Genomic DNA, 23,127 nt, shown 5'->3' on the forward strand with positions numbered 1-23,127 from the left:
GCACTCCAGCCTGGGTGACACAGCAAGGCTTGGTCTTAAAAAAAAAAAACAAAAAAAGAAAAGAAAAGAAGTTATTTTCTAAGAGAGAAGAGAGACACGTAGCTTTTCTAATTAATATTTGAAACCAGTGATCTCCAGAGTGGGGTGTACCAGATTATTCAAGGAGAAAAGAGAAGAAAATATTAGAATATCTGTGTTTATTTTACCTCATTCTTTTCAAATTTATGTTGGAATATAAATAGTGAAACATAATTCATGTTTGAAAAATATACAAACATATATATATGTTATAAATACACACATTAGTACAATAAAGCATATTTTAAATTCATAAATACATTTAATTTACTGAAATGTGGATTAATATCTTTTTTATTTTTTGAGTCGGAGTTTTGCTCTTTTGTCCAGGCTGGAGTGCAATGGCGGAATCTTGGCTCATTGCAACCTCCGCATCCCAGTTTCAAGTGATTCTCCTGCCTCAGCCTCCCAAGTAGCTGGGACCATAGGCACACGCCACCACGCTCAGCTAATTTTTGTATTTTTAGTAGAGATGGGGTTTCACCATGTTGGCCAGGCTGGTCTCGAATTCCTGACCTCAGGTGATCCACCTGACTCGGCCTCCCAAAGTGCTGGGATTACAGGTGTGAGCCACCATGCCAGGCCATGGGTTAATATCTTTTTAAGCTGAGTGATCAAAAAACTTTAGAGACCTCTTCTCTAAACAACAGAACTATCCAAGGCTGTATTATTTTCTCACTCTTCCTGGGAAATTTCCTGAATATATCGCTAACTCAGGGTAGCAGAATGTGTCTTTCTGAAAAAGCAGAATCATTATCTACGGTTTAAAGGTCTTACAACAATGTTTAAATATTAGAAACATTCTGAAACATTTTCAGAGCTGGATACAGTTTAGTAAGGAGACATCAGCTATTGCTCAGGAACTGTAGGTAAAACAGGGAAGGTTGAATATAGCAGCTATAAAAAAGAAAGTCCAATTGTATACTGTGGTGTTTGGGTCTTTCAACGGAATGAACTAGCTTTAAATTTTTAATGTTTGTAATGCATTTTTCTGAGAGAGCTACATATGTTTTCCAAGAATCCTAAAAGCAGCCCTAATACAAAATTGATTTTCTAACTTCACGAAGTCGGAGTAGCTCAAGCTCAGAGAACAGAAGGGATTTATCATTATGGGTTAGCATGTTGATGACTCTGCCAAGGAAACGAATTCACACAAGGATGAGCCCCCACGAGGAGCCCAGAGTGAGCACATCATCAACAGCAGCTGGGGAGAGGCGCCTCGCTGGAGAAGGGGGTAGGGGGCTCTTACTGGGACACCTCTGCGATGTGCTTGTGGCGCAGTGCTATCCACAGGTCGTCGTCCTCGTCCAGGAGCACCTCCTTCACCCGTGCCTCCCCAATGCCGCTTGTCTCGTACCTAGAATGGAGACGGGACTCAGCTGGAGCGCACTGTCTCCACAACAGTCATCGAACCCTCTTCAGCTTACAGCAACAGCTCACCACCCTCAGCTGTCAGATGTTCACAAGTGCCGTCACAGCAAGTCCCGAACATTGGACGTGTCAGTCAGGCCTGCTGTGGCAGCACTGACCTGGGCTGCAATTCCTTGGGTAGGAGAGACTCAAAGCTCTATTCAAAGTCAACCAACTTGAAACTCTGTCTTAAAATCTTCTGGGTCAGCTGATACAAGCTCCACCTGAGCTGCCTGTCCAGGGCATGAAGTCAGGTCATACATGAGTTTAGTTATTTATAGGGGAAAGGTAAAGATCATATCTGTCCCTCTGGAAAGGCACTGGGATGTCATCCTCAATGTGTGGTGCCTAAATAGCTTCCAGCAGCTGCCTGCAATGGGCCCTCGGCACTCATCACAAGGGAAATCGCAAACAGCTGGAGGAAGCACAAATTATAGCTACCAACAGGGAGAACCGAGATTCACTCATATTTTTGGAATCTTCATTTTGAAACCACTATCTTTATGATGGGTGCCATTAAATGCCATGAGAACAATGTCTGTTCTCATACAGTCTGTTTCTCATGCAGTGTGGTTCCATAAAAGGAAAAACTGGTTTTTAGAAACTAAATTTCTGATGATTGTTACCAAGAAAAATGTTTTTTATAAATGAAGAAAACAGCTTCTCTGTAAGGAAAGTTTAGTATGAAACTTCTGTTGATATATTTCATCATCACCATATTTCAGGATCTATAAACAAGAAGTTTCAACTCTGCCTCCAGAGAGGCAGAACCAGTGCAACAGAAAATAAAAATTTCACCTCTGAATGAGATACACACATAAACACAAAATCAACATATTAACATATCCAAGTAGGCTATGACCTGAGGTGATGTGAGCCGGGAAACGAAGACCGAAAGTGCCTGTCCTCCCCAAAAAGAGGACAGGTCATGAGTTCCTGCCTAGAAATGCCACGTGGATCTGTGGAACTCACAGAAGAACTTACAGGCTAATTTGCAAGGCTGTATCAATGAACCATTTTTCCTAGGGTTAAAAACACTCTTTTGCTGGGCACGGTGGCTCACACCTGTAATCCCAGCACTTTGGGAAGCTGAGGCAGGCAGATCATGAAGTCAGGAGTTCGAGACCAGCCTGGCCAACATGGTGAAACCCCATCTCTACTAAAGATACAAAAAATTAGCCAGACGTGGTGGCGCACACCTGTAATCCCAGCTACTTAGGAGGCTGAGTCAGGAGAATTGCTTGAACCTGGGAGGCAGAGGTTGCAGTGAGCTGAGATCGTGCCAATGTACTCCAGCCTGGGTGATAGGGCAAGACTTCGTCTTAAAAAAAAAAAAACAAAAAACGCTCTTTTTCTGCCAGGCGTGGTAGCTCAGTGAAATCCCATCCCTACTAAAAAAAATACAAAAAATTAGCTGGGCATGGTGACACACACCTGTAACCCCAGCTACTTGGGAGGCTGAGGCAGGAGAATTGCATGAACCCAGGAGGCAGAGGTTGCAGTGAGCCGAAATCACACCATTGCACTCCCGCCTGGGCGACAGAGCGAGACTCCGTCTCAAAACAAACAAAAAAACCCGTTCTTTTTCTAGACATATTTTTGGTTCATGTGCAGAGCTCTGGGGTCTGTAACACTATACTTACTTGTATACATCATTTTCGATAGGCAGCAGATCATAACTCATAGCCTGAAAAGTCAATTCGTGGAGCACAGGGGAGCTGGGGTCAAAGCCTCGATCCAGGATCAGAAGCTGGGAGCGTGCCTTGTCTGGGCCCTGGGGGAAAACAGGGAGATGCTTCACAAGCTACTCAGCCAACTCCGGCTTCTCCACCTAGTGAACCCCTCTTGCAAAGGAGGGCAGCAGGAAGCAAACTCTGAGGTGCAAAGCTATTAACGCAGCACAGAAGTCTACCACTGGACAAGATCACCAAAAACACCCTAAAAGACTCCAGTGTTTCCATTTCATAGCAAGCGCACTTAGAGGCAGATATGAAATGCTAGGAGCCGAAGTGAGTTTCTGTAGGAGCGTGCTGCCCAAGTTCAACTACAAATGGGGCAACCACCCTCCAGTGTGCCCGGGACTGAGCGGGTTCCCAGGACCTGGGACTTTCAGTTTTAAAATCAAGGTGGTGAGGAAACAGCTCTGTATCTTGATTGTAAGATGGTTACATGAATCTATCCATGTGTAAAACTGCACAGGACTGTACACAGAGCATGTGTAAAAACGAGGGAATGCTGAATGAGCTCTGAAGAGCGTGTCAGTGTTGGTTTTCTGGTTTGCTATTGTGCTTCTGTGGGTTTTCCAGGACGTGGGCCATTCAGAGCTGCAATCAGGAAAGCCCTGGCAAACAGAACAAGTTGGTCACCCTGGCCACGCTGAACACATGTAGATCGCCCTGCCCCAGGGGCTTCGGGCATTTCGCTGGAGGCCAGTCCCCGGGAAAAGCAGCACTGACATACACTCTGTGGCAACAGAACCAAGCTGTCTCTGGGACTGCCACACAAACACTGCGGTCCTTGGTAAGAAAACAATGTGGTCCAAGCCAGACTTACCTCCCCCATTGTTGGGTCATCAGCTTTATAGGCATCAAGCTTGTCCTGGATTAGCTGAGCCAGCAGGGCATTGTCCTTGTATTCCCTAACAAAGGAGGAGTGACAGAGCATGAACCACCCAGCACCATGATAGTGCTAGCTGCCCCCAGGAAAGGAAGTCAAGCAGTGCAGGGGGTTAGGGGAGATGTGAGCATCATCTGTATTGGTGTTTTTACAATGAGAGTATAATTAGAAAAGGAAAAGCAAAATAAAACACTTAGCTCAGTGCCTGGACCATAAATAAGTGATTTTCTTATTGCTTTTTTCCCAGAATTATCTAAGTGGAAACGTACATCTTTCCAAGCAGCTTCAGATAAACCACCGCACTTCCACTGGGGGCCCTGACCAGTCAGTCAACCTTTTGCCACGATCAGGCCCCCAGCCTAACTCCCATGATTCTCACTTCCCTCAGTTAACATTCTCTTGGGTCTTGTATTGTTTTGTTTGTTGGAGAGTGACATTTCAGCTGGCATCGCCAGAACAATGTGAGAACCTTTGAACCTTTCCCCATGGTTGGGTCTGATGGCACTCCCTGGCCCCCACCTGACCTGATGCTGGGCCGGTGGCTGCCTGCCTCCTGGCCAGTGTCAGCACTGCAGCAGCCCTGCTACCAGCCTGAGCTCCTGCTGGTCAGTCAGGAGACGCCACCTAGGTCCCATTTCTTAACTGCCAGCCGGCTTTGTCATGAGTACCAACAGTGGAGGGAAGCCAGGCACTGGGACAGCAATCACGAGGTGTTTTCTATGGCCACAACTTCCAGCAGACAATGAGGCCACAGGATGGGTGAACCCATGATCCGTGGCAACACCAAGTTCTTGGTTAACCCAGCACAATGCCTTGGCAGCCTAAGCCCTTCCTGCCCTACTCCTAACCTGCTGGCAGTTACGAGTCTACCTCTGCACCCTCTCAGATTCTATCCTTACCTGTCCACCCCATTCCCATCACTCCAAGACCAGGCCCTTTGTTCCTTCTGCAGTGGCCTCCTGTTTAGCCACCCCTTCTGGTTTTTCCTTGCCCTGACTCCTGCTCATATTCCAGCCTTCACTTTCCCAGAGTGCTGTGGTCACCCCCCTGTCCAAATCCCCCATAGGTTTCCAGTGATAACCACTGAAGGACATAATCCCAAACCTGACTTCCGAGACCTCCAGAATTGGCTTCATCCCATGCCACTGCCCTACACATACACTGTGCTAGACTACCCGTCTTCCCCAAATGTGCCCCACGTTTTCCCAACTCCAAGTTTTTGTTTATACCAAATGCAAGAGCGAATTGTACACACAAAATGCTGGCCCCTCTCTCCTCATGAGCCTATTGTCACCTGTGGTCTGCAGACTGGCTTCACCCTTGGCTCAAAGGGCCCTCTCCCTACTGTGGTTGCCCCCAGCACTTGGCGTGTCCTGTCTCGCAGGGTCGAGCCTGCAGGGGTGCATCTCTCATGCACACACACGCTGGAAGGCAATCCCACCCATATTCCCTGATCATGGGCCGGGTCTTCAGCTTCAGGTGCCCCAGCACTCAGCACACAGCAAGCAAGTGAGGAATGCGTGGCTTTATAAAATCTGAGGAACATGTCCTTTGGAGAATTACTCTCTTTGTGTTTTATCTTACTCTGAAACATCTTTAGTAAAGATAGTATTTGTCTTTAAAGATTAGAAAGACATTAAAAATGGTAGGCAGCCTGAGTTGCAATTACATAGAGGTTCACATTTTCGTTATTCAATAGTTGATTTGTGCTTTTTTCTGCATGTATTATTATATTTTGCTATAGCATTTAGCATTATTTTGTTATCTAACAAAACCATTGGAAGAATAATTTTAAGTGAGAGATGCTCAAATCCTGATCTTCTTGAGACAACTGTCAAAGGAACCTTAAGGCCGGAGGAGGAGTCCAGGCCAGCTCCTCGCTTGGGGGACACACAGGATGCCACTCTGGCAGAAAGGTGCGCTGTCTTACCCCCGATACCGCACAGCCGGGTACTCCTTCAGGGTGGCACACAGGGTCGCGATCTGCTCTGCCAGGCGCTCCAGTATAGGATTCTTCATCTGAGCCTTGTGGGGACTGTAGAAGCTTTGGAAAGAGTCAGCAGAGTCCAAGGAATAGACCTGGGGAGGAGAAAAAGTATTAATACATATTGCGAACTATCGGAGTATTCTCCGACCCTGGCAGTGAGTCTATAGAATATGTTCCTGTTTCTTCCACAAATATGTGCTGGGTGCCTACCACGTGCCCACGTGCTAAAGACTTGGGAACTATTAGTGGCCAAAACATCCCTATCCTCAAGGAGTTTGCAATCTAGTAGGAGAAAGCAGGCAATAAACATAATGAAAAGTGAATTGTGTGGTCCTGAGAAACTGGCAAGAATATGAGAAAATATCAGAGCAGGGGAGGATGTCTAGGAGGGCTGGACAGGGAGGACACCAGGACTCGCTGAGAAGGTGACGTCTGAGCAAGGGCTTGAAGGTGGGATGTTTATCACCAGCAGGGGACTTCCACATGCAGGGAACAGGTAGTACCAAGGACCTCGGGCAGGTGTGTGTCTCGGGTGCCTGGAGAACAGTGACAAGGCCAGGAGGAGAGCAGAAGGGGTTAGTGTGAGACTACACTGGAAATTGTAAGCTTAGTTTCAATAAATAAGAGACAAGCCAGATACTGTGTGTGACTGCGGGCAAATAAAGGAGCTATTTATGGATTTAATAATACCTTATCTTCAGTAGTATGTTCTGAGTATTTGTCTTTTCTTTCTTTCTTTCTTTTTTTTTTTGAGATGGAGTCTCGCTCTGTTGCCCAGGCTAGAGTGCAGTGGCATGATCTCAGCTCATTGCAACCTCTGTTTTGCAACCCAGGTTCACACCATTCTCCTGCCTCAGCCTCCCAAGTAGCTGGGACTACAGGCATCCGCCACCACGCCCAGCTAATTTTTTTGTATTTTTAGTAGAGATGGAGTTTCACCGTGTTAGACAGAATGGTCTCGATCTCCTGACCTCATGATCTACCCATCTCGGCCTCCCAAAGTGCTGGGATTACAGGCGTGAGCCACCATGCCCGGCCATATTTGTCTTTTCTTTTTCCATTTCTTTTTTTTTGGAGTGTGCTAGAAGTTGAAGATTCTCTCTTAAATGACTGAGTCTTCCAGTTATCAGTATTCTCTTAAATTCTCATTTATATAAACTACCTTAATCTTTAAAAATGGTATATAAAAAGAGTTTATTACTTTATCAAAATTTCTGAAATATAATATTGTTGAATATGCTAAAGCTAGATTTTGTTCTGTCCACGTAGGGACGGAACACACAAAAGAAAAAAAAAATTCCTTTCCCCAAGCAGGTGACAGGCTTTAGGCCAAGTGAGAAGGAAGCCTGTTTTCAAATGTTCACACTACATCTTATGCATCTCTCTTTCTCTGAGAATAGGTTACTCTCTGGTGTCTCAAAGCTGATCTGTAAAGATCCAATATGCCACAATCATCTTTTAGCTCCATAAAATGCATCAAAGTCCTGTGGTTTTTGTTTCCTTGTTTGGTAAGAAAAGACATTTTAACAACTCTTAAAATACCAAGACAAGTTGTGTCTGTTCTCTCACAATCAGCTTCACCTTTATTTGTTTAATAATTTTGTTTGTTTCCAAGGGAGCACTTTATGGGCCTGGCATTTGGCACTTGAAGTGTTAACAGCTAATGACGAAGGCTGCCATCTGCTCTTTCAGCACATGACAAACTGAGGTTATCTCTACCTAAAAAACAGTCTCCTTCGCAGCAGATGGGATGCTTCTGCTCCCCTCCCTCGCTCTCCTTCCAAGCTCGTTTCTGACTGGCTACTCTGTGGTTATTCAAGGAGTCAGCCGACAAGAGTGAGCACTGAGAGCAAGGATGAAATGCACACAAAGAAAGGCACAAGGCTGATGCAAAGTCAGAAACAACTGGAGAGTAAGATGAGGGCAGGGGGCAGGCCCTATGGAATACTATTTCCATTCAGTAAACATTCACTTATAACCTGTTATTTGGCAATTCAGAGCATGGTACCTTCCCTCCCCCACTCTTTAGTAGGTCCCACCCCACCCTCTCAGAATAAGAGAGGATGCAGATTTCCTTCCCACCCCCTACTCAGGCTCACCTGGGATTCGTATGGGAGAAATGCAATATTGATTTCCGTCAGAGTTTTGATGACTTTGGCTGCTCGAGATTTTACCAGTTCATTAAACAGGGCATCTGGACAAGCTGCAAGCATGACAAAAGACAGTTAGTTGGCTTTCCTGTCCATTTGCTGGTTCATTTAATAGCTGCACACGTACAGTGGGCTCTTCATTTTATCAGGATTTTTTTTTTTTTTTTTGAGATGGAGTCTCACTCTGTCACCCAGGCTGGAGTGCAATGGCGTGATCTTGCTCACTGCAACCTCTACTTCCCGGGTTCAAGCAATTCTCCCACCTCAGCCTCCTGAGTAGTTGGGATTATAGGCACCTGCCATCATGTCCAGCTAATTTTTGTATTTTTGTAGAGACAGGGTTTCACCATGTTGGCCAGGCTGATCTTGAACTCCTCACCTCAGGTGATCCACCCACCTCAGCCTCCCAAAGTGCTGCGATTACAGGTGTGAGCCACTGCACCTGGCCAAAATCATTCTTCTGCTATATCCTTTCCACTTCCTCAGTGGTGAGTGCCGTGGGAGTTTATCCCCAGAGAGAAGATCTCTGGGTGAATTCTTACTGTTTTATACTCTGTAGCTATCCAGGTCAATTCATCTCCCTCTGCTTCTCTGCCAGAATCTGAGCATAAAATCCCCACAACATAAGAAAACTAATTCCACGGTAATGACGCAGGTTCTATTTAATACAAAGACTACTGGATTGGAATATCTTTGTAATTGAAAAATTGATGGAAACCTACTACAGCATACAGTGCTGACTGGAAGTCTACATAAGGAAATGCCAAGCCTCAGGAAGGTCATTCTCAGCACCAAGCCTGTCAGTCCTGAGAAGAGGTGCTTGTGTGCTATTTTTCAGCAGGAAGGACTGCATGATCTAGTGGGTTTGTATTTGGTGCACTTATTTTTGTCTCTTATGCAATTTATCTTCTGAAGAGAAACTAGCAGATTGGGACAAGCATGGTAACAATCCATTTCTTCCCTCTTGACCTGCCTTAGTTTTGGCTCAGCCCAGCTGTGCAGAAATGCTAACCTGCCTGATGGGACTGGGGACAGCTCTCGGTTGTACTCACAGTCAGTGAAGAAGACGTGTGCGGCCCGGTATTTAGCAGTCGGCGGGTCCTTAAAGTCACTGATGAGAGAGTGGACGGACTGTGGACAGGGGGAGAAAAGAGGGACCTGAATCCAATTCTAGAGCCAAATGGGACCTATATCTGAACTGAGTTAAATCCAATGGCTTCAAGACACTTGCACAAAATCAGGAGATTTTTGATGCATAATTCTAACACTCATGTTTGGCCACAACCAAGTCCTGAGGACTTAAAATTAGTATTATTTCAGAGTTTAGATGAACAAAGGCCTTCTTAGCTCATTCTGGAATGACTGTATCAGTTCTTTGGAGCCATGTAATTAGTTGTTAGGAAGACACCCACAACAAAAGGAAACTGGGCAGAAACCTTCCAGGAGATTCACATTGATGACCTTTTGGCAATTTACTTGTATCTGTAGAAACTCATATGTAGGCCAGTTTTCAAAGTGGAAAGAAAGTGTGCAAATTGGAGGAAATTTATATAGCCTAAGACACCTAAGGCTGGCGTGGTGGCTCACGCCTGTAATCCCAACACTTTGGGAGGCCAAGGCAGGTGGATTGCTTGAGCTCAGGAGTTTGCCACTAGCCTGGGCAACATAGCAAGACCCCCATCTCTACCAAAAATTAGCTGGGCATGGTGGCGTGTGCCTGCAGTCCCAGCTATTTGGGAGGCTGAGGTGGGAGGATCACTTAAGCCCCAGAGGTCGAGGCTGTAGTGAACTGTGACCACACCACTGCACTCCAGCCTGGGTGATGGATGAGACCTGGCTCAAAAAAAAAAGGCTGAGCGTGGTGGCTCACGCTTGTAATCCCAGCACTTTGGGAGACTGAGACAGGTGGATCACTTGAGGTCAGGAGTTTGAGACCAGCCTGGCCAACATGGTGAAACCCCGTCTCTACTAAAAATACAAAAATTAGGCCGGGCGCAGTGGCTCAAGCCTGTAATCCCAGCACTTTGGGAGGCCGAGGCGGGTGGATCACGAGGTCAGGAGATCGAGACCATCCTGGCTAACATGGTGAAACCCCGTCTCTACTAAAAATACAAAAAACTAGCCGGGCGTGGTGGCGGGCGCCTGTAGTCTCAGCTACTTGGGAGGCTGAGGTGGGAGAATGGCGTGAACCCGGGAGGCGGAGATCACGCCACTGCACTCCAGCCTGGGAGACACAGCGAGACTCCGTCTCAAAAAAAAAAAAAAAAAAAAAAAAAAAAAAAAAAAAAATTAGCTGGGTGTGGCAGGGGGGCGCCTGTAATCCCAGCTACTCAGCAGGGTGAAGCAGGAGAATCTTGAACCCGGGAGGTGGAAGTTGCAGTGAGCTGAGATTGTGCCACTGCACTCCAGCCTGGGCAACAGAGTTAGACTCCGTCTCAAAAAACAAAACAAAAATGACAAAACAAAACAAAATCTGCCTAAGACAACTATTACCCAGAAACAAGGAGTTGGACCTTGTTTGGAAGGTGATTTGAAGTAACCTCCAAAATTATAAGACAGGTAAATCTGAACAGTAACTGGATATTGATAAAATAAAATGAAAGCATAAAATACCAAAGTCTGGAGGTGGACTGCTAATTAGACAGAGTGGGTCCTACCTGAAGAGGGAGTGCCAGGGGGAAAACTAGAATGATGCAGGGCCATGGAACACAGGCTCTGGTTTTCTGCACAGCTGCTGTGTTTAAGAACGCTTAATACATCACTTCTCACTGCATAAACACCACCCTCCGCCCCACCCCACTGTGGATTGCATGCTTAAACAGAGCAGTGTGTTAAATGCGTGCTTAACCTAGAAATGTCAGACAGTCTGTGCCACATAAATCCCAAGCCAGTCCATCTAACCTTAGCCAGGGTCCTCCTCTGGTGGAAGGTTTACCTTCTCGGATGGAGTGATGAGATACACAGCCTCCAGGCTGGGGAGTGGCTCTCTGCGCTTGTTGATATCTTCCACAACTAGACAACAAAACAACCCACAGTGAATAAGAAAACATGATGGGTGACCATAAAACCAGAAGCAATATAGACAGGCTACCTTCAGACTGTTGCAGATAAATATCTACAGTGGTGGAAGGGGGAACAATCATTCACCCATTCCTTAAGGTTACCACATTCCTTGGGAGTGAATTCCATGGTCTCAACATGCCCAAGATGTTAGAATCTGAAATCCAGGCTGGGTATGGTGGCTCATGCCTGTAATCCCAGCACTTTGGGAGGCTGAGGGGGGGCATATCACTTGAGGTCTGGAGTTCAAGACCAGCCTGGCCAACATGGTGAAACCTCATCTCTACTAAAAAACTACAAAAATTAGCCAGGCATGTTGGAATGTGCCTATAATTCCAATCACTCAGGAGGCTGAGGTGGGAGAATTGCTTGAACATAGGAGGTGGAGGTTGCAGTGAGCCAAGATCACTGCACTCCAGCCTGAGTGACAGAGTGAGACTCCATCTCAAAAACAAAAGCAACAACAAAGGAAAATCTGAAATCTTATCACACTAGATAGTTCTCACTTCCCATTTCAGTTTAAGTAAATTCATTGATCTGTTCTGAGAGAAAATGGAAAATGCTATCTAATTCTGTCAAGAATGGGTCCTCTGCCTCTTCTTTCGCTTTGTCTTGTCTGCCCTAGATAATCCCAATTCCTTTAGAATTTCCATGTTGGGTTTATTTATCAACAGCTGGATAGTTTCATTGCTCTCCTCTGTATATCAAATGAAGGCATTCCAACCACATCCTCTATACAAGATTGCTTCCTTCAATAGTGCAAAGATTAAACATTCTATTTGGTTAAAACAAACCATGGGCTTTGGTTTGCTTGTTTCCTCTACAGTTATGTCAGTGACTTCACCTGGAAAGAACAGCTTTTGGGAGAATCTTACCAATCACCTGGTAAGGCTTAAAATGTGTTATCTACTGTCTTCTGGCATGAAGGGAGCAAGGCAATTATACAGGTGCCATTCTTCCTGTGCAGATGATTTAAGTAGATAAAAGCACCACTTTAAAGGATTGTAACATGTATAAAGACTTGGAACATTTATAAAGACTTTCACCCCAAATAATGTTCAAATTAATACCAAAATCCCCAAACATCTACTTTACCAGTGGTTATAGATTTTTTAATTTACTAGGCCACTAATACTTGCCCCCAAAATATTTCAGAGCTTCAACATAGGGTTGCTAACTTTTAAATTTTGCTAAGTAAGAACACTTTTTTCTTTTTTTCTTTTTGAGACAGTCTTGCTCTGTTGTCCAGGCTAGAGTGCAGGGGCACGATCTCAGCTCACTGCAACCTCCACCTCCCAGGTTCAAGCGATTCTCTGGCCTCAGCTTCCTGAGTAGCTGGGACTACAGGCACATGCCACCACGCTTGGCTAATTTTTGTATTTTTAGTAGAGATGGGGTTTCACTATGTTGGACAGGCTGGTCTCAAATTCCTGACCTTGTGAGCCGCCTGCCTCCACCTCCCAAAGTGCTGGGATTACAGGCGTGAGCCACTGCGCCCGGCCGTAAGGACATTTTTTTTTTTTTTTTTTTTTTGGAGACAGAGTCTCACTCTGTCGCCCAGGCTGGAGTGCAGTGGCCAGATCTCACTCACTGCAAGCTCCGCCTCCTGGGTTCACACCATTCTCCGGCCTCAGCCTCCCGAGTAGCTGGGACTACAGGCGCCCACCACCTCGCCCAGCTAGTTTTTTGTATTTTTTAGTAGAGACAGGGTTTCACCGTGTTAGCCAGGATGGTCTCGATCTCCTGACCTCGTGATCCGCCTGTCTCGGCCTCCCAAAGTGCTGGGATTACAGGCTTGAGCCACCATGCCCGGCCGCAGGATATTTTTTAAAAACCACTTTTGGGGGTAGGAGAGAGTCTGTGTATAGTGGAGCGCTCTGAATCCCCATCTCCCACAGGAAGTCAATTAATGAATTGAGAGATAATAGAACAAACATTTATGTAGAAAAATCAAAAAGATGACCAGAATGAAGAGCGAGGCGGCTGTCTCTGGGGTAATGGACCCCGAGGATGGGAGATGGGAGGACAGGGGGTTACTGCTCTTTTCTTAGATCCTTGTTAGCTCCATTTGGTGTTTTTCCCCTTTACTTTTGTGGGTTGTTTTGTTTGTTTTTGCTTTGATAGACGAAAAAAATAGTTTCAAAAATTCAATGAAGAAAATAACATCGTAAGCTCAAAATAGGGGCAAGTCTAGTCTTAAAAGTGACTTGGGGCAGGGCACGGTAGCTCACACCTGTAATCCCAGCACTTTGGGAGGCCAAGATGAGCAGAAAACTTGAGGCCAGGAGTTGAAGACCAGTTTGGCCAACATGGTGAAACCCTGTCTCTACTAAAAAAAAAAATATATATATATATATATGTGTGTGTGTGTGTGTGTATATATATATATATAGTTGGGTGTGCCTGCTTGTAATCCCAGCTACTCAGGAGGCTGAGGCATGAGAATTGCCTGATCCCAGAGGCGGAGTTTGCAGTGAGCCAAGACTGCACCACTATACTCCATCCTGGGCAACAGAGTGAGATTCTGTCTCAAAAACAAACAAAAAACACACTGACTTAGATCACTAAATGATATAAAAGTCACATCAAAAATTGTGTATATGTGCCAGGTGCGGTGGCTCACACCTGTAATCCCACCACTTTGGGAGGCCAAAGCAGGTGGATCACTTAAGGTCAGGAGTCTGAGACAAGCCTGCCAAAATGGTGAAACCCTGTCTCTACTAAAAATACAAAAATTAGCTGGGCACAGTGGCAGGTGCCTGTAATCCCAGCTACTTGGGAGGCTGAGGCAGGATAATTGCTTGAACCCAGGAGGCAGAGGTTGTGGTGAGATAAGACTGCGCCACTGCCCTCCAGCCTGGGAGACACCAAGATTCTGTCTCAAAAAAGCAAAACAAAACAAAACAAAAAACTGTGCCATTTACAGGACTATGCTTCTGCTGAAAGATACACTGGATCTGTTTTTTAAAAATGAAGGAATCACATCCATGTGCAACCAAAATGAATACAGACACATGTCTTATACCCTTTAGAAATGTTGACTCAAAATGGATCACAGACCTAAATGTAAAATGCAAAATTATAAAACTCCTAGAGGATTACATAAAAGAAAAGCTAGGCGGCCTTGGATTTTGCAGTGACTTTTTACATATGACACCAAAGTGACAATCCATGAAAAAAAGAATTGATAAGCTGGACTTCATTAAAATTAAAAATTACTGCTCTGTGAAAGATGCCATCAAGAGAATGAAAAGACAAGTCACAGACTGAGGGCAAATATTTCCAAAAGATACATCTGATAAAGAACTGTTATCCAAAATATACGAAGATCCTTTAAAATTCAACAATAAGAAAACAAATAACCCAATTAAAAAATGGGCCAAAGACCTTACAGACACTGCACCAAAAAACAATATACAGATGGCAAATAAGCATGTGAAAAGATGCTCCATATCCTAGGTCATCAGGGAAATGCAAGTTAAAACAATGATACCGTACCACTACACAGCTAGTAGAATGCTCAAAATCCAGAACACTGACAACTCCAAATGCTGGTAAGGATGTGGAGCAACAGGAACTCTCATTCACTATTGCTGGGAATGCAAAATGGTCAGCCACTTTGAAAACTGGTTTGCCAGTATCTTACAAATCTAAACACACTCATCATGTGATCCAGCAATCGTACTCCTTATTTACCAAAAGTTATAGCACACATTCCAAAGCGTGAACAAAACATAAACATACAAATAACTATAAGGCAAATGTCTAAATAAGCACCACCCCAGTTAACAAACAAAACCCAACCCAATCAGCACCACATAAGTGCCCTGGCTCCAGCTCACATTCCCCTCTGTCAACACCATTTCCTCTCTTCCCTGCAAACAGAATCATTATCCTCCTTTGAATGGTGAACTCTTCTCTTGAGGTTTTACCCCCTACATCTGCATTTTAAAACAACACAGCTGAGCTCTGCGGTCTGAACTCTGTGGAATGAAGGCTCACTATCAGTGGTCTTGCGTGTCTTGCTGTCTTTGCTCACCGTTGTGTTTATCAGATGCATTCATGTTACTGTGAGCGCTCAGGGCTCGCCCATTTTCGTCCCTGTAGAGTGTTCTGCTGTGTAACTGCACCGCAACTGACTTAACCATTCTACACTTGATGTATGTTTTGGTTGTTTTCTACTTGGGGCACCTATGAGCAACACTGCACATGTATTCCTGCACATGTATCCTAGGCACACATACCCGGGGTTGTCTAGGACATACGCCTGACCACAGACTTGCTGGCTCACGGGACATGCCTACCTTCAACTTTACTAGACACTGCCAAGTGCTTTTCAAAGGGGCAGACATTCCATCACGTAGGAGTTTCCATTTTTCTACCTCCCCACCGTCACTTGGCACTCTCAGAGATTAAATATTCTAATATTTTGAATCTATATCGGCATCTCACACTCTGGTTTGAATTGCATTTCCCTGACCACCAATGACGGTGGACAATTTTCATAGATTGATTGGCCATTTGGATTTCGTCTTTTGTTAAGTGCCTGCTCGGAACTTTTTTCTTTTGGGTGGGCTGCCTTTTCTTTCTTGATTTAACCTTTCTTTTGGCATTCCTTTAACAGACATTGAATGAGCATCTAGCCCTGGATTTGGTGCTAGGGATTCAGTAATGAACAAGATAGCCTTGGGCCTCTCAGGAGCTTCTGGTCTTAGTGCACAGGTTGCTGGAAGATCTAAAATCAAAGGAGATAATAACGAACAGGAAAGAGCTAAGCCTGCCACAGAGAGAAGGCTCCAGTACTGCTCAAGCACAGAGAGCATGCTCACTTGTTATGCCCTCGGTCATGATGTCTGTCATCTTGCAGCAGGAGGATAGCATCCTCATGCTTAACTGATCCACCACCAGCACCTGCAAGGAAAGAGAACGGCATATTGGCTGCATGGCATCTGCTGTGGTTCTCGCTCAGCTTACCGCGTTAGACTCCAAAAGGGGCTCCAGAAGTGCAGAGTACAGAAGAAACCCTACTTCCTATGGACCGGAAGCCCAAGGGGATACATGCTCGCTTGTACCTCCCATACCCTAACTGTTGGAGTTAGAGTTTCCTCTCACTGACCTAATTTTATAAACTTAAAAAAAAAGTTTTTATTTCCCATAATAAAGTAAATACCCATTTTAAAAAGGAAAAAAAATCAGTCGGGCATGGTGGCTCATGTCTGTAATCCCAACATTTTGGGAGGCCGAGGTGGGTGGATCACTTGAGGTCAGGAGTTCGAGACCAGCCTGGCCAGGATGGTGAAACCCCATCTCTACAAAAATACAAACATTAGCCAGGTGTGGTGGCTCACACCTGTAATCCCAGCTACTCGAGAGGCTGAGGCAGGAGAATCGTTTGAACCCAGGAAGCGGAGGTTGCAGGGAGCCGAGATCACGCCATTGCACTCCAGCCTGGGCAACAGCAAGACTCTGTCTCAAAAATAAATAAACAATTAAAGGAAAATATCATCTACAGCTCCAACATTCAGAGATAATCATATTAGTGAGTACTTTTTCAGGGCATACACTTGTGTTTAAGGGGAGAGTGAACACTACCGCCTGCACATGGGGTCTGGCATGTGGGGACTTAATGAAAGGCATCATCAGAACTGTGCCACTAACACACATGTCAGCTGGGACATAGTGTACCTCAGCCTAGGCTGGAAGAACAAGAATGCTCCAGTCCTGGCCCAAAAGCTTCAGACCTGCAACTCTTCAGCTAACTTTTCTTATCTTCATTCAGCCCGCAGTGGAGAAGAAGCTGGCAGTTAAAACAAGGCTATTTCTCCTCCCTTTTTGTAATGCTATAAACTGAGAAGGAGGCAATAGGAGGCAGACACATCAGGGCAGATAGTGTGGATGAGAAAGCTTTCTGCTGCAGTACAAGGGCCAATTAGTTTTTATTATACAAGGCAGCTTCCTCAAGATTGGTTTAAAATTCACATGTCTACAAGCCCGTCACTGATGGGAAGGGTAAGAGAGAAAGGTATGCTAAAGAGTTCCCATCGGGCCCGGCACAGTGGCTCACGCCTGTAATTCCAGCACTTTGGGAGGCCGAGACGGGCGGATCACGAGGTTAGGAGATCGAGACCATCCTGGCTAACACAGTGAAACCCCATCTCTACTAAAAATACAAAAATTAGCCGGGCGCAGTGGCGGTCACCTATAGTCCCAGCTACACGGGAGGCTGAGGCAGGAGAATGGTGTGAACCCGGGAGGCGGAGCTTGCAGTGAGTGGAGATCACACCACTGCAGTCCAGCCTGGGCGACAGAGTGAGACTCCGTCTCAAAAAAAAAAAAAAAAAAAAAAAAAAAAAGAGTTCCCATCGGACGGCCTCCCCTTGTGGGTGGTAAGGACAGATGTGCTGGTTAAAACAAAGGCCCCGGGTGAGACTTCAAAATCCTCCCATACTAATCAGCTCTGTTGTTCCTAGGCCCAATGCACTTGAAACTGCATGGGCTTTTGACTGCAGGAAAACTTAAGGGCTTTCTTGGTTGGTATAAATCCTTCAGCAACATGCAAAAAAATCAAGTAAAACTGCACACTCTTCTGGCCAGTATAATTCTCAACCTCAGACAACCAAGTAGTCCTTAAAATGCTGACTTCATGCATAGGGGGCAGCAGGTGCCACTCCTGTACCACCCACTCCAGGAACCCGGCCCACTCTCAGTTTGATTGGCTTAAATACTTCTTTCAAGTACACTATAGTTTCCAGCATTGCTCTCAATGTTATATGAATAAACGAGCTTACTATTTTTGTCTTATGTAGTTACAGTTCAATGAGGATAGACCAGATGAGGGCTTTGAGCCCAAACTGTGCATGGACTCCATGGAGATGCTTTATGGCCACAAAGGGGCAAGAAGGCCTCTTCTTCCTCTCCCAGAGCCAGCAGAATTATACCTTCTTCTGCTTTACCTAACGGGTTCCAGGTAATGTTTTGTTTGAACTAAAGAGTCAGGCACTGCTAACTGCCTGACAAGGTGGTCTTTAAGGTAAGCTTTATGACACACAGACCTCTTAACCAAGACCATATGCAATGTGAGGCAGAGCAGATCACCTTTCTCCAATCCAGGAGCATTCTGTACTCTCTGGACAGCAAAAGCCCTCATTCCTGCCTACAACTTTCCTCTAACTCCATCCCCTTCTGATTTTTCCATGTGAACTCACCTTAAGCCCATTAACTGTACTTTCTACTCACCTTCCATTCCCCCTTCTTCTTAACCTTCTTTATCACATCGTGCATAATCTCTTAAAAAAAGAGAAAGAGAGAAAGAGAGAGAGGGAATTAATGTAATATCAAAGACTTCTACACACCTTAGGCTTTGTGTTTCTGAATCATGCAATTCACCAACTGGTTTACTGAGCCATAATCAACCCACCATAAAAATAGTTCTCAGCTGGGCACGGTGGCTCACACCTGTAATTGGTGCTAGGGATTCAGTGATGAACAAGACGGCACTTTGGGAGGCTGAGGTGGGCGGATCACCCGAGGTCAGGAGTTCGAGATCAGCCTGGCCGACAGGGGGGAAACCCTGTCGCTACTAAAAATACAAAAATTAGCCAGGCGTGGTGGCATATGCCTGTAATCCCAGCTACTCGGGAGGCTGAGGCAGGAGAATGGCTTGAGCCTGGGAGGCAGAGGTTGCAGTGAGCCGAGATCGCACCATTGCATTCCAGCCTGGGCGACAAAGCAAGACTCCGTCTCAAAAATTTAAAAAAAAAAAAAAGGCCGGGCGCGGTGGCTCACGCCTGTAATCCCAGCACTTTGGGAGGCCGAGGCGGATGGATCACAAGGTCAGGAGATCGAGACCATGGTGAAACCCCGTCTCTACTAAAAATAGAAAAAATTAGCCGGGCGCGGTGGCGGGCGCCTGTAGTCCCAGCTACTCGGGAGGCTGAGGCAGGAGAATGGGGTGAACCCAGGAGGCGGAGCTTGCAGTGAGCCGAGATTGCGCCACTGCACTCCAGCCTGGGTGACAGACTGAGACTCCATCTCAAAAAAAAAAAAAAAAAAAAAAAAGAAAGTTATCTTCCAGTCTCCTTAATTCAGTGGTTTTCAAACTTTTTGGTCTCATAACTTCTTTATACTCTTAATTATCGTATTGGAAATTAAACTGAGAAATTTTTAACAATATTAATTCATTTAAGATGATAATAAACTTGTATGTTAACATAAATAGCATTTTAATGAAAAATAAATATATTTGTCATAATAAAACATTTTTAGGGAGACGGCTGGCATTGTTTTACATTTCTGCAACCCTTCTTAATGTCTGGCCTCATAGACATTCTCCTGTCTACTTCTGGATTCTCCTATCTGCTTCTGCAGCCAGTATGTCCTGAAATGTATAACATCTGGTAAACTTCGCCATGCCCCGTGAGAGAATGAAAATGAAAAGGCAAACCACATCTTGGTCTTAGTATGAAGATAGTTTTGACCTCATGAACCCCCAAAAGGGCTCGGATTTGAGAACCACTACCTAAAGTTAAGTGGGTAAAAGGTGGTGACAATGCCTCAGGCCGCATGAGCCCTCCTCAAGCTCTAAAAACAGATGTGAGGAGCAGTTGTGAAGCGTTCCCAACCCTGAGCACATCTCCTGAGCACTCTCATCCCCAAATCACCATTTTGATAAGCCCCATTACCTAGAACACCACACACACACACACACCCCCTCCCCACACACACCCCGACCAGCTGTGGAGGCTCTATAGGAAAGTCCACTCTTGCTACTCTGTAAACCCGAGTAACACACACCCAGAGCAACCTGAAGGGCAAGAGCTGTTGTCAGCACGTATGCTTCAAACAGTTAGACAATTATCTAGGGCTTAATGGTTCCTAAATCTGCTTTTGACTATCTTCAGTAATCACTGAATCATAGTAAACACACGCACACACACACACAGAGCAGTAAACTTGGAAAACACAGAAAAGCATAAAGAAAAAATTCCAGCCAGGCACAGTGGCTCACACCTGTAATCCCAGCATGTTGGGAGGCCGAGGTGGGTGGATTACCTGAGGTCAGGAGTTCGAGACCAGCCTGACCAATATGGTGAAACCTCGTCTCTACTAAAAATACAAAAATTAGTTGGGCATGGTGGTGTACACCTGTAATCCCATCTACTCAGGAGGCTGAGGCAGGAGAATTGCTTGAACCCAGGAGCTGAAGGTTGCAGTGAGCCAAGATTGCACCACTGCACTGCAGCCTGGGCAACAGACCCAGAGACTCTATCAAAAAAAAAAAAAAAAAAAAAAAGAAGGAAGGAAGGACGGAAGGAAGGAAAGGAAAAAATTCCATGTATTGGTGATGTACTTAAAAACAATCAGACCAGGTGCGGTGGCTCATGCCTGTAATCCCAGCACTTTGGGAGGCTTAGGTGGGCGAATCATGAGGTCAGGTGAAACCCCGTCTCTACTAAAAACACAAAAATTAGCTGTGCCTGGTGGTATATGCCTGTAATCCCAGCTACTTGGGAGGCTGAGGCAGGAGAGTCACTTGAACCAGGGAGTCAGAGGTTGCAATGAGCCAAGATCATGCCACTGCACTCCAACCTGGTGACAGAGCGAGATTCCATCTTAAAATAAAAAAGATTAGAAAAAAAAAAAAAAACAATCAGGCAGGGTGCAGTGGCTCACGCATGTAATCCCAGCAGTTTGGGAGGCTGATGAGGGCGTATCACCTAAGGTCAGGAGTTCAAGACCAGCCTGGCCAACATGGTGAAACCCTGTCTCAACTAAAAATACAAAAAAATTAGCCAGACGTGGTGGTACGCACCTGTAATCCCAGATACTCAGCAGGCTGAGGCACGAGAATCGCTTGTACACCAGGAGGCGGAGGTTGCAGTGAGCCGAGATCCAGCCACTGCACTCCAGCATGGATGACAGAGTGAGACTTCGTCTCAAAAAAAAAAAAAAAAAAAAATCGAAAAGAAGAATTATCTGTAATCATGTCAACTTGAAATGCATAATTAACATTTTAGTTTATTTCATACTAGTTTTTTCTATGCACTTTTACATAGTTAAGATCATGTTGGCCAGGTGTGGTGGCTCATGCTTGTAATCCCAGCACTTTGGGAGGCCAAGGCAGGCAAATCACTGGAGCCCAGGAGTCCAAGACCAGGTTGGACAACATGGTGAAATCCCATCTCTACAAAAAGTACAAAAATTAGCCAGTCATGGTGGCGTACACCTGTAGTCCTACCTACTCAGGAGGCTGAGGCAGTGGGACTGCTTGAGCTAGAGGCAAAGTTGCAGTAACCCAAGATCACCCCACTGTACTCCAGTCTAGGTGACAGAGACTCTGACTCAAAAAAAAAAAAATGCTGTAGATATATATATATATAATTTTATATTATGCTTTTTTCACTTAATGTACTCATTTCACCCATTTTAATAAAAATGCTTACTAGGATTTTAATGCCTGCATAATCTGTCCATGGTCAACAATATTCCCAATAGCCATTTAGACTACTTTACATATTTCAGCGTAGTGAAAAACTGGAAACCAATATATCCATAATAGGGCAGTGGTTAAGTTAATTAGGTTACATTTGTACAATGGAATACCATGAACCCATTGGAAGTAATAATATGGGAAAAAAATACGTACTCATTCATTCAGACTTTCACTCAATAAGCCTTTGTTGAGTAACCGCTACTTGCCAGCCATTGTGCTAAGCCCTGGGAATGAACAAGATACTATGCTGCTCAGCTCCTGTGGAGCTGCTGCTCTAGGGAAGGAGGCAGTCACTAACTGAAAAGAGCAATTGCATCTTCTCATAAGTGCTCCGAAGTAAATAAATAAGGTGCTATGATTTTTTTTTTTTTTTGAGACGGAGTCTCGCTCTGTCGCCCAGGGTGGAGTGCAGTGGTGCAATCTCTGCTCACCGCAAGCTACGCCGCCCGGGTTCACGCCATTCTCCTGCCCCAGCCTCCCAAGTAGCTGGGACTACAGGCACCTGCCACCACGCCCAGCTAATTTTTTGTATTTTTAGTAGAGACGGGGTTTCACCGTGTTAGCCAGAATGGTCTCGATCTCCTGACCTCGTGATCTGCCCGCCTGGGCCTCCCAAAGTGCTGGGATTACAGGCGAGAGCCACCGCGCCCGGCCAATAAGGTGCTATGATTTTTAAAAAGGGTGTGGGCAGCCTACTTAAATAGGGGGTCAGGCAAGGCCACTCTAAGCAAGTTGGACCTGACAAGGAAGACGTCAGTCAAGAACTAGGAAAAGGAGAAGGAACAGCACAAAGTCTTGTGGAAAAAGGAAAATGAGATTGACATTTTCTGGGAACTGAAGATGATATACACTGAGGTTGGAGGCCAGATCATACAGAGTCTCATAGTCTTTGGTAAGGAGTATGATTTTATCTGAAGGGCATTGGAAAGTCATGGAAGGTAAGGATGTGATCTAATGTGCTACAGAGAGATAAGAAGGAGCGGGCAAGAATGGAGGCAGGGAGTGGAGTCAGGAGGCCTATCCAACAGTCCAGGCATGACAGTGGCAGAGGAGATGGTGAGAAGTGGGTAGATTGGATATACACTGTGGAGGTAAAACCAACAAGGCTAGCTGATACACTGGATGTGGCAGAAAAGAAAAGAAACACAGCTAACACCCAGATTTTTGGTTTAAGACAAGAAAGTGATGTAGAGACATTCAGAGAGTTTTAGAGGGAGGAGAACCGGTCTGTAGGAGAACATCAGGAGTTCTATTTTAGTTGTTTTAAGATTGAGATGTCTAGACACATTCAAGGGAAGATGCTAAATAGGTAGCTAGAGTTAGCTCTTTGGCTT

The 23,127-nt window shown here is 45.2% G+C and overlaps 1 protein-coding gene across 2 annotated transcripts in view; it reads right to left on the bottom strand.

Moving 5' to 3' along the window:
• Positions 1 to 23,127, bottom strand: part of STXBP1 (syntaxin binding protein 1) — an 82,331-nt gene that overhangs the window by 23,764 nt on the left and 35,440 nt on the right. For both annotated transcript variants that reach the window (XM_025360809.1, XM_025360808.1), the window contains exons 2-10: positions 18,538 to 18,587; positions 16,131 to 16,212; positions 11,177 to 11,253; positions 9,294 to 9,372; positions 8,191 to 8,294; positions 6,035 to 6,183; positions 4,042 to 4,126; positions 3,132 to 3,262; positions 1,328 to 1,435 (exon numbers count right to left, since the gene is read on the bottom strand). In XM_025360809.1, the coding sequence (XP_025216594.1) occupies positions 1,328 to 1,435; positions 3,132 to 3,262; positions 4,042 to 4,126; positions 6,035 to 6,183; positions 8,191 to 8,294; positions 9,294 to 9,372; positions 11,177 to 11,253; positions 16,131 to 16,212; positions 18,538 to 18,587 (865 nt within the window). The remainder of the gene's footprint in view (positions 1 to 1,327; positions 1,436 to 3,131; positions 3,263 to 4,041; positions 4,127 to 6,034; positions 6,184 to 8,190; positions 8,295 to 9,293; positions 9,373 to 11,176; positions 11,254 to 16,130; positions 16,213 to 18,537; positions 18,588 to 23,127) is intronic.

The sequence above is a fragment of the Theropithecus gelada genome, chromosome 15 (assembly GCF_003255815.1).
Source record: "Theropithecus gelada isolate Dixy chromosome 15, Tgel_1.0, whole genome shotgun sequence".
Classification (NCBI taxonomy): domain Eukaryota; kingdom Metazoa; phylum Chordata; class Mammalia; order Primates; family Cercopithecidae; genus Theropithecus; species Theropithecus gelada.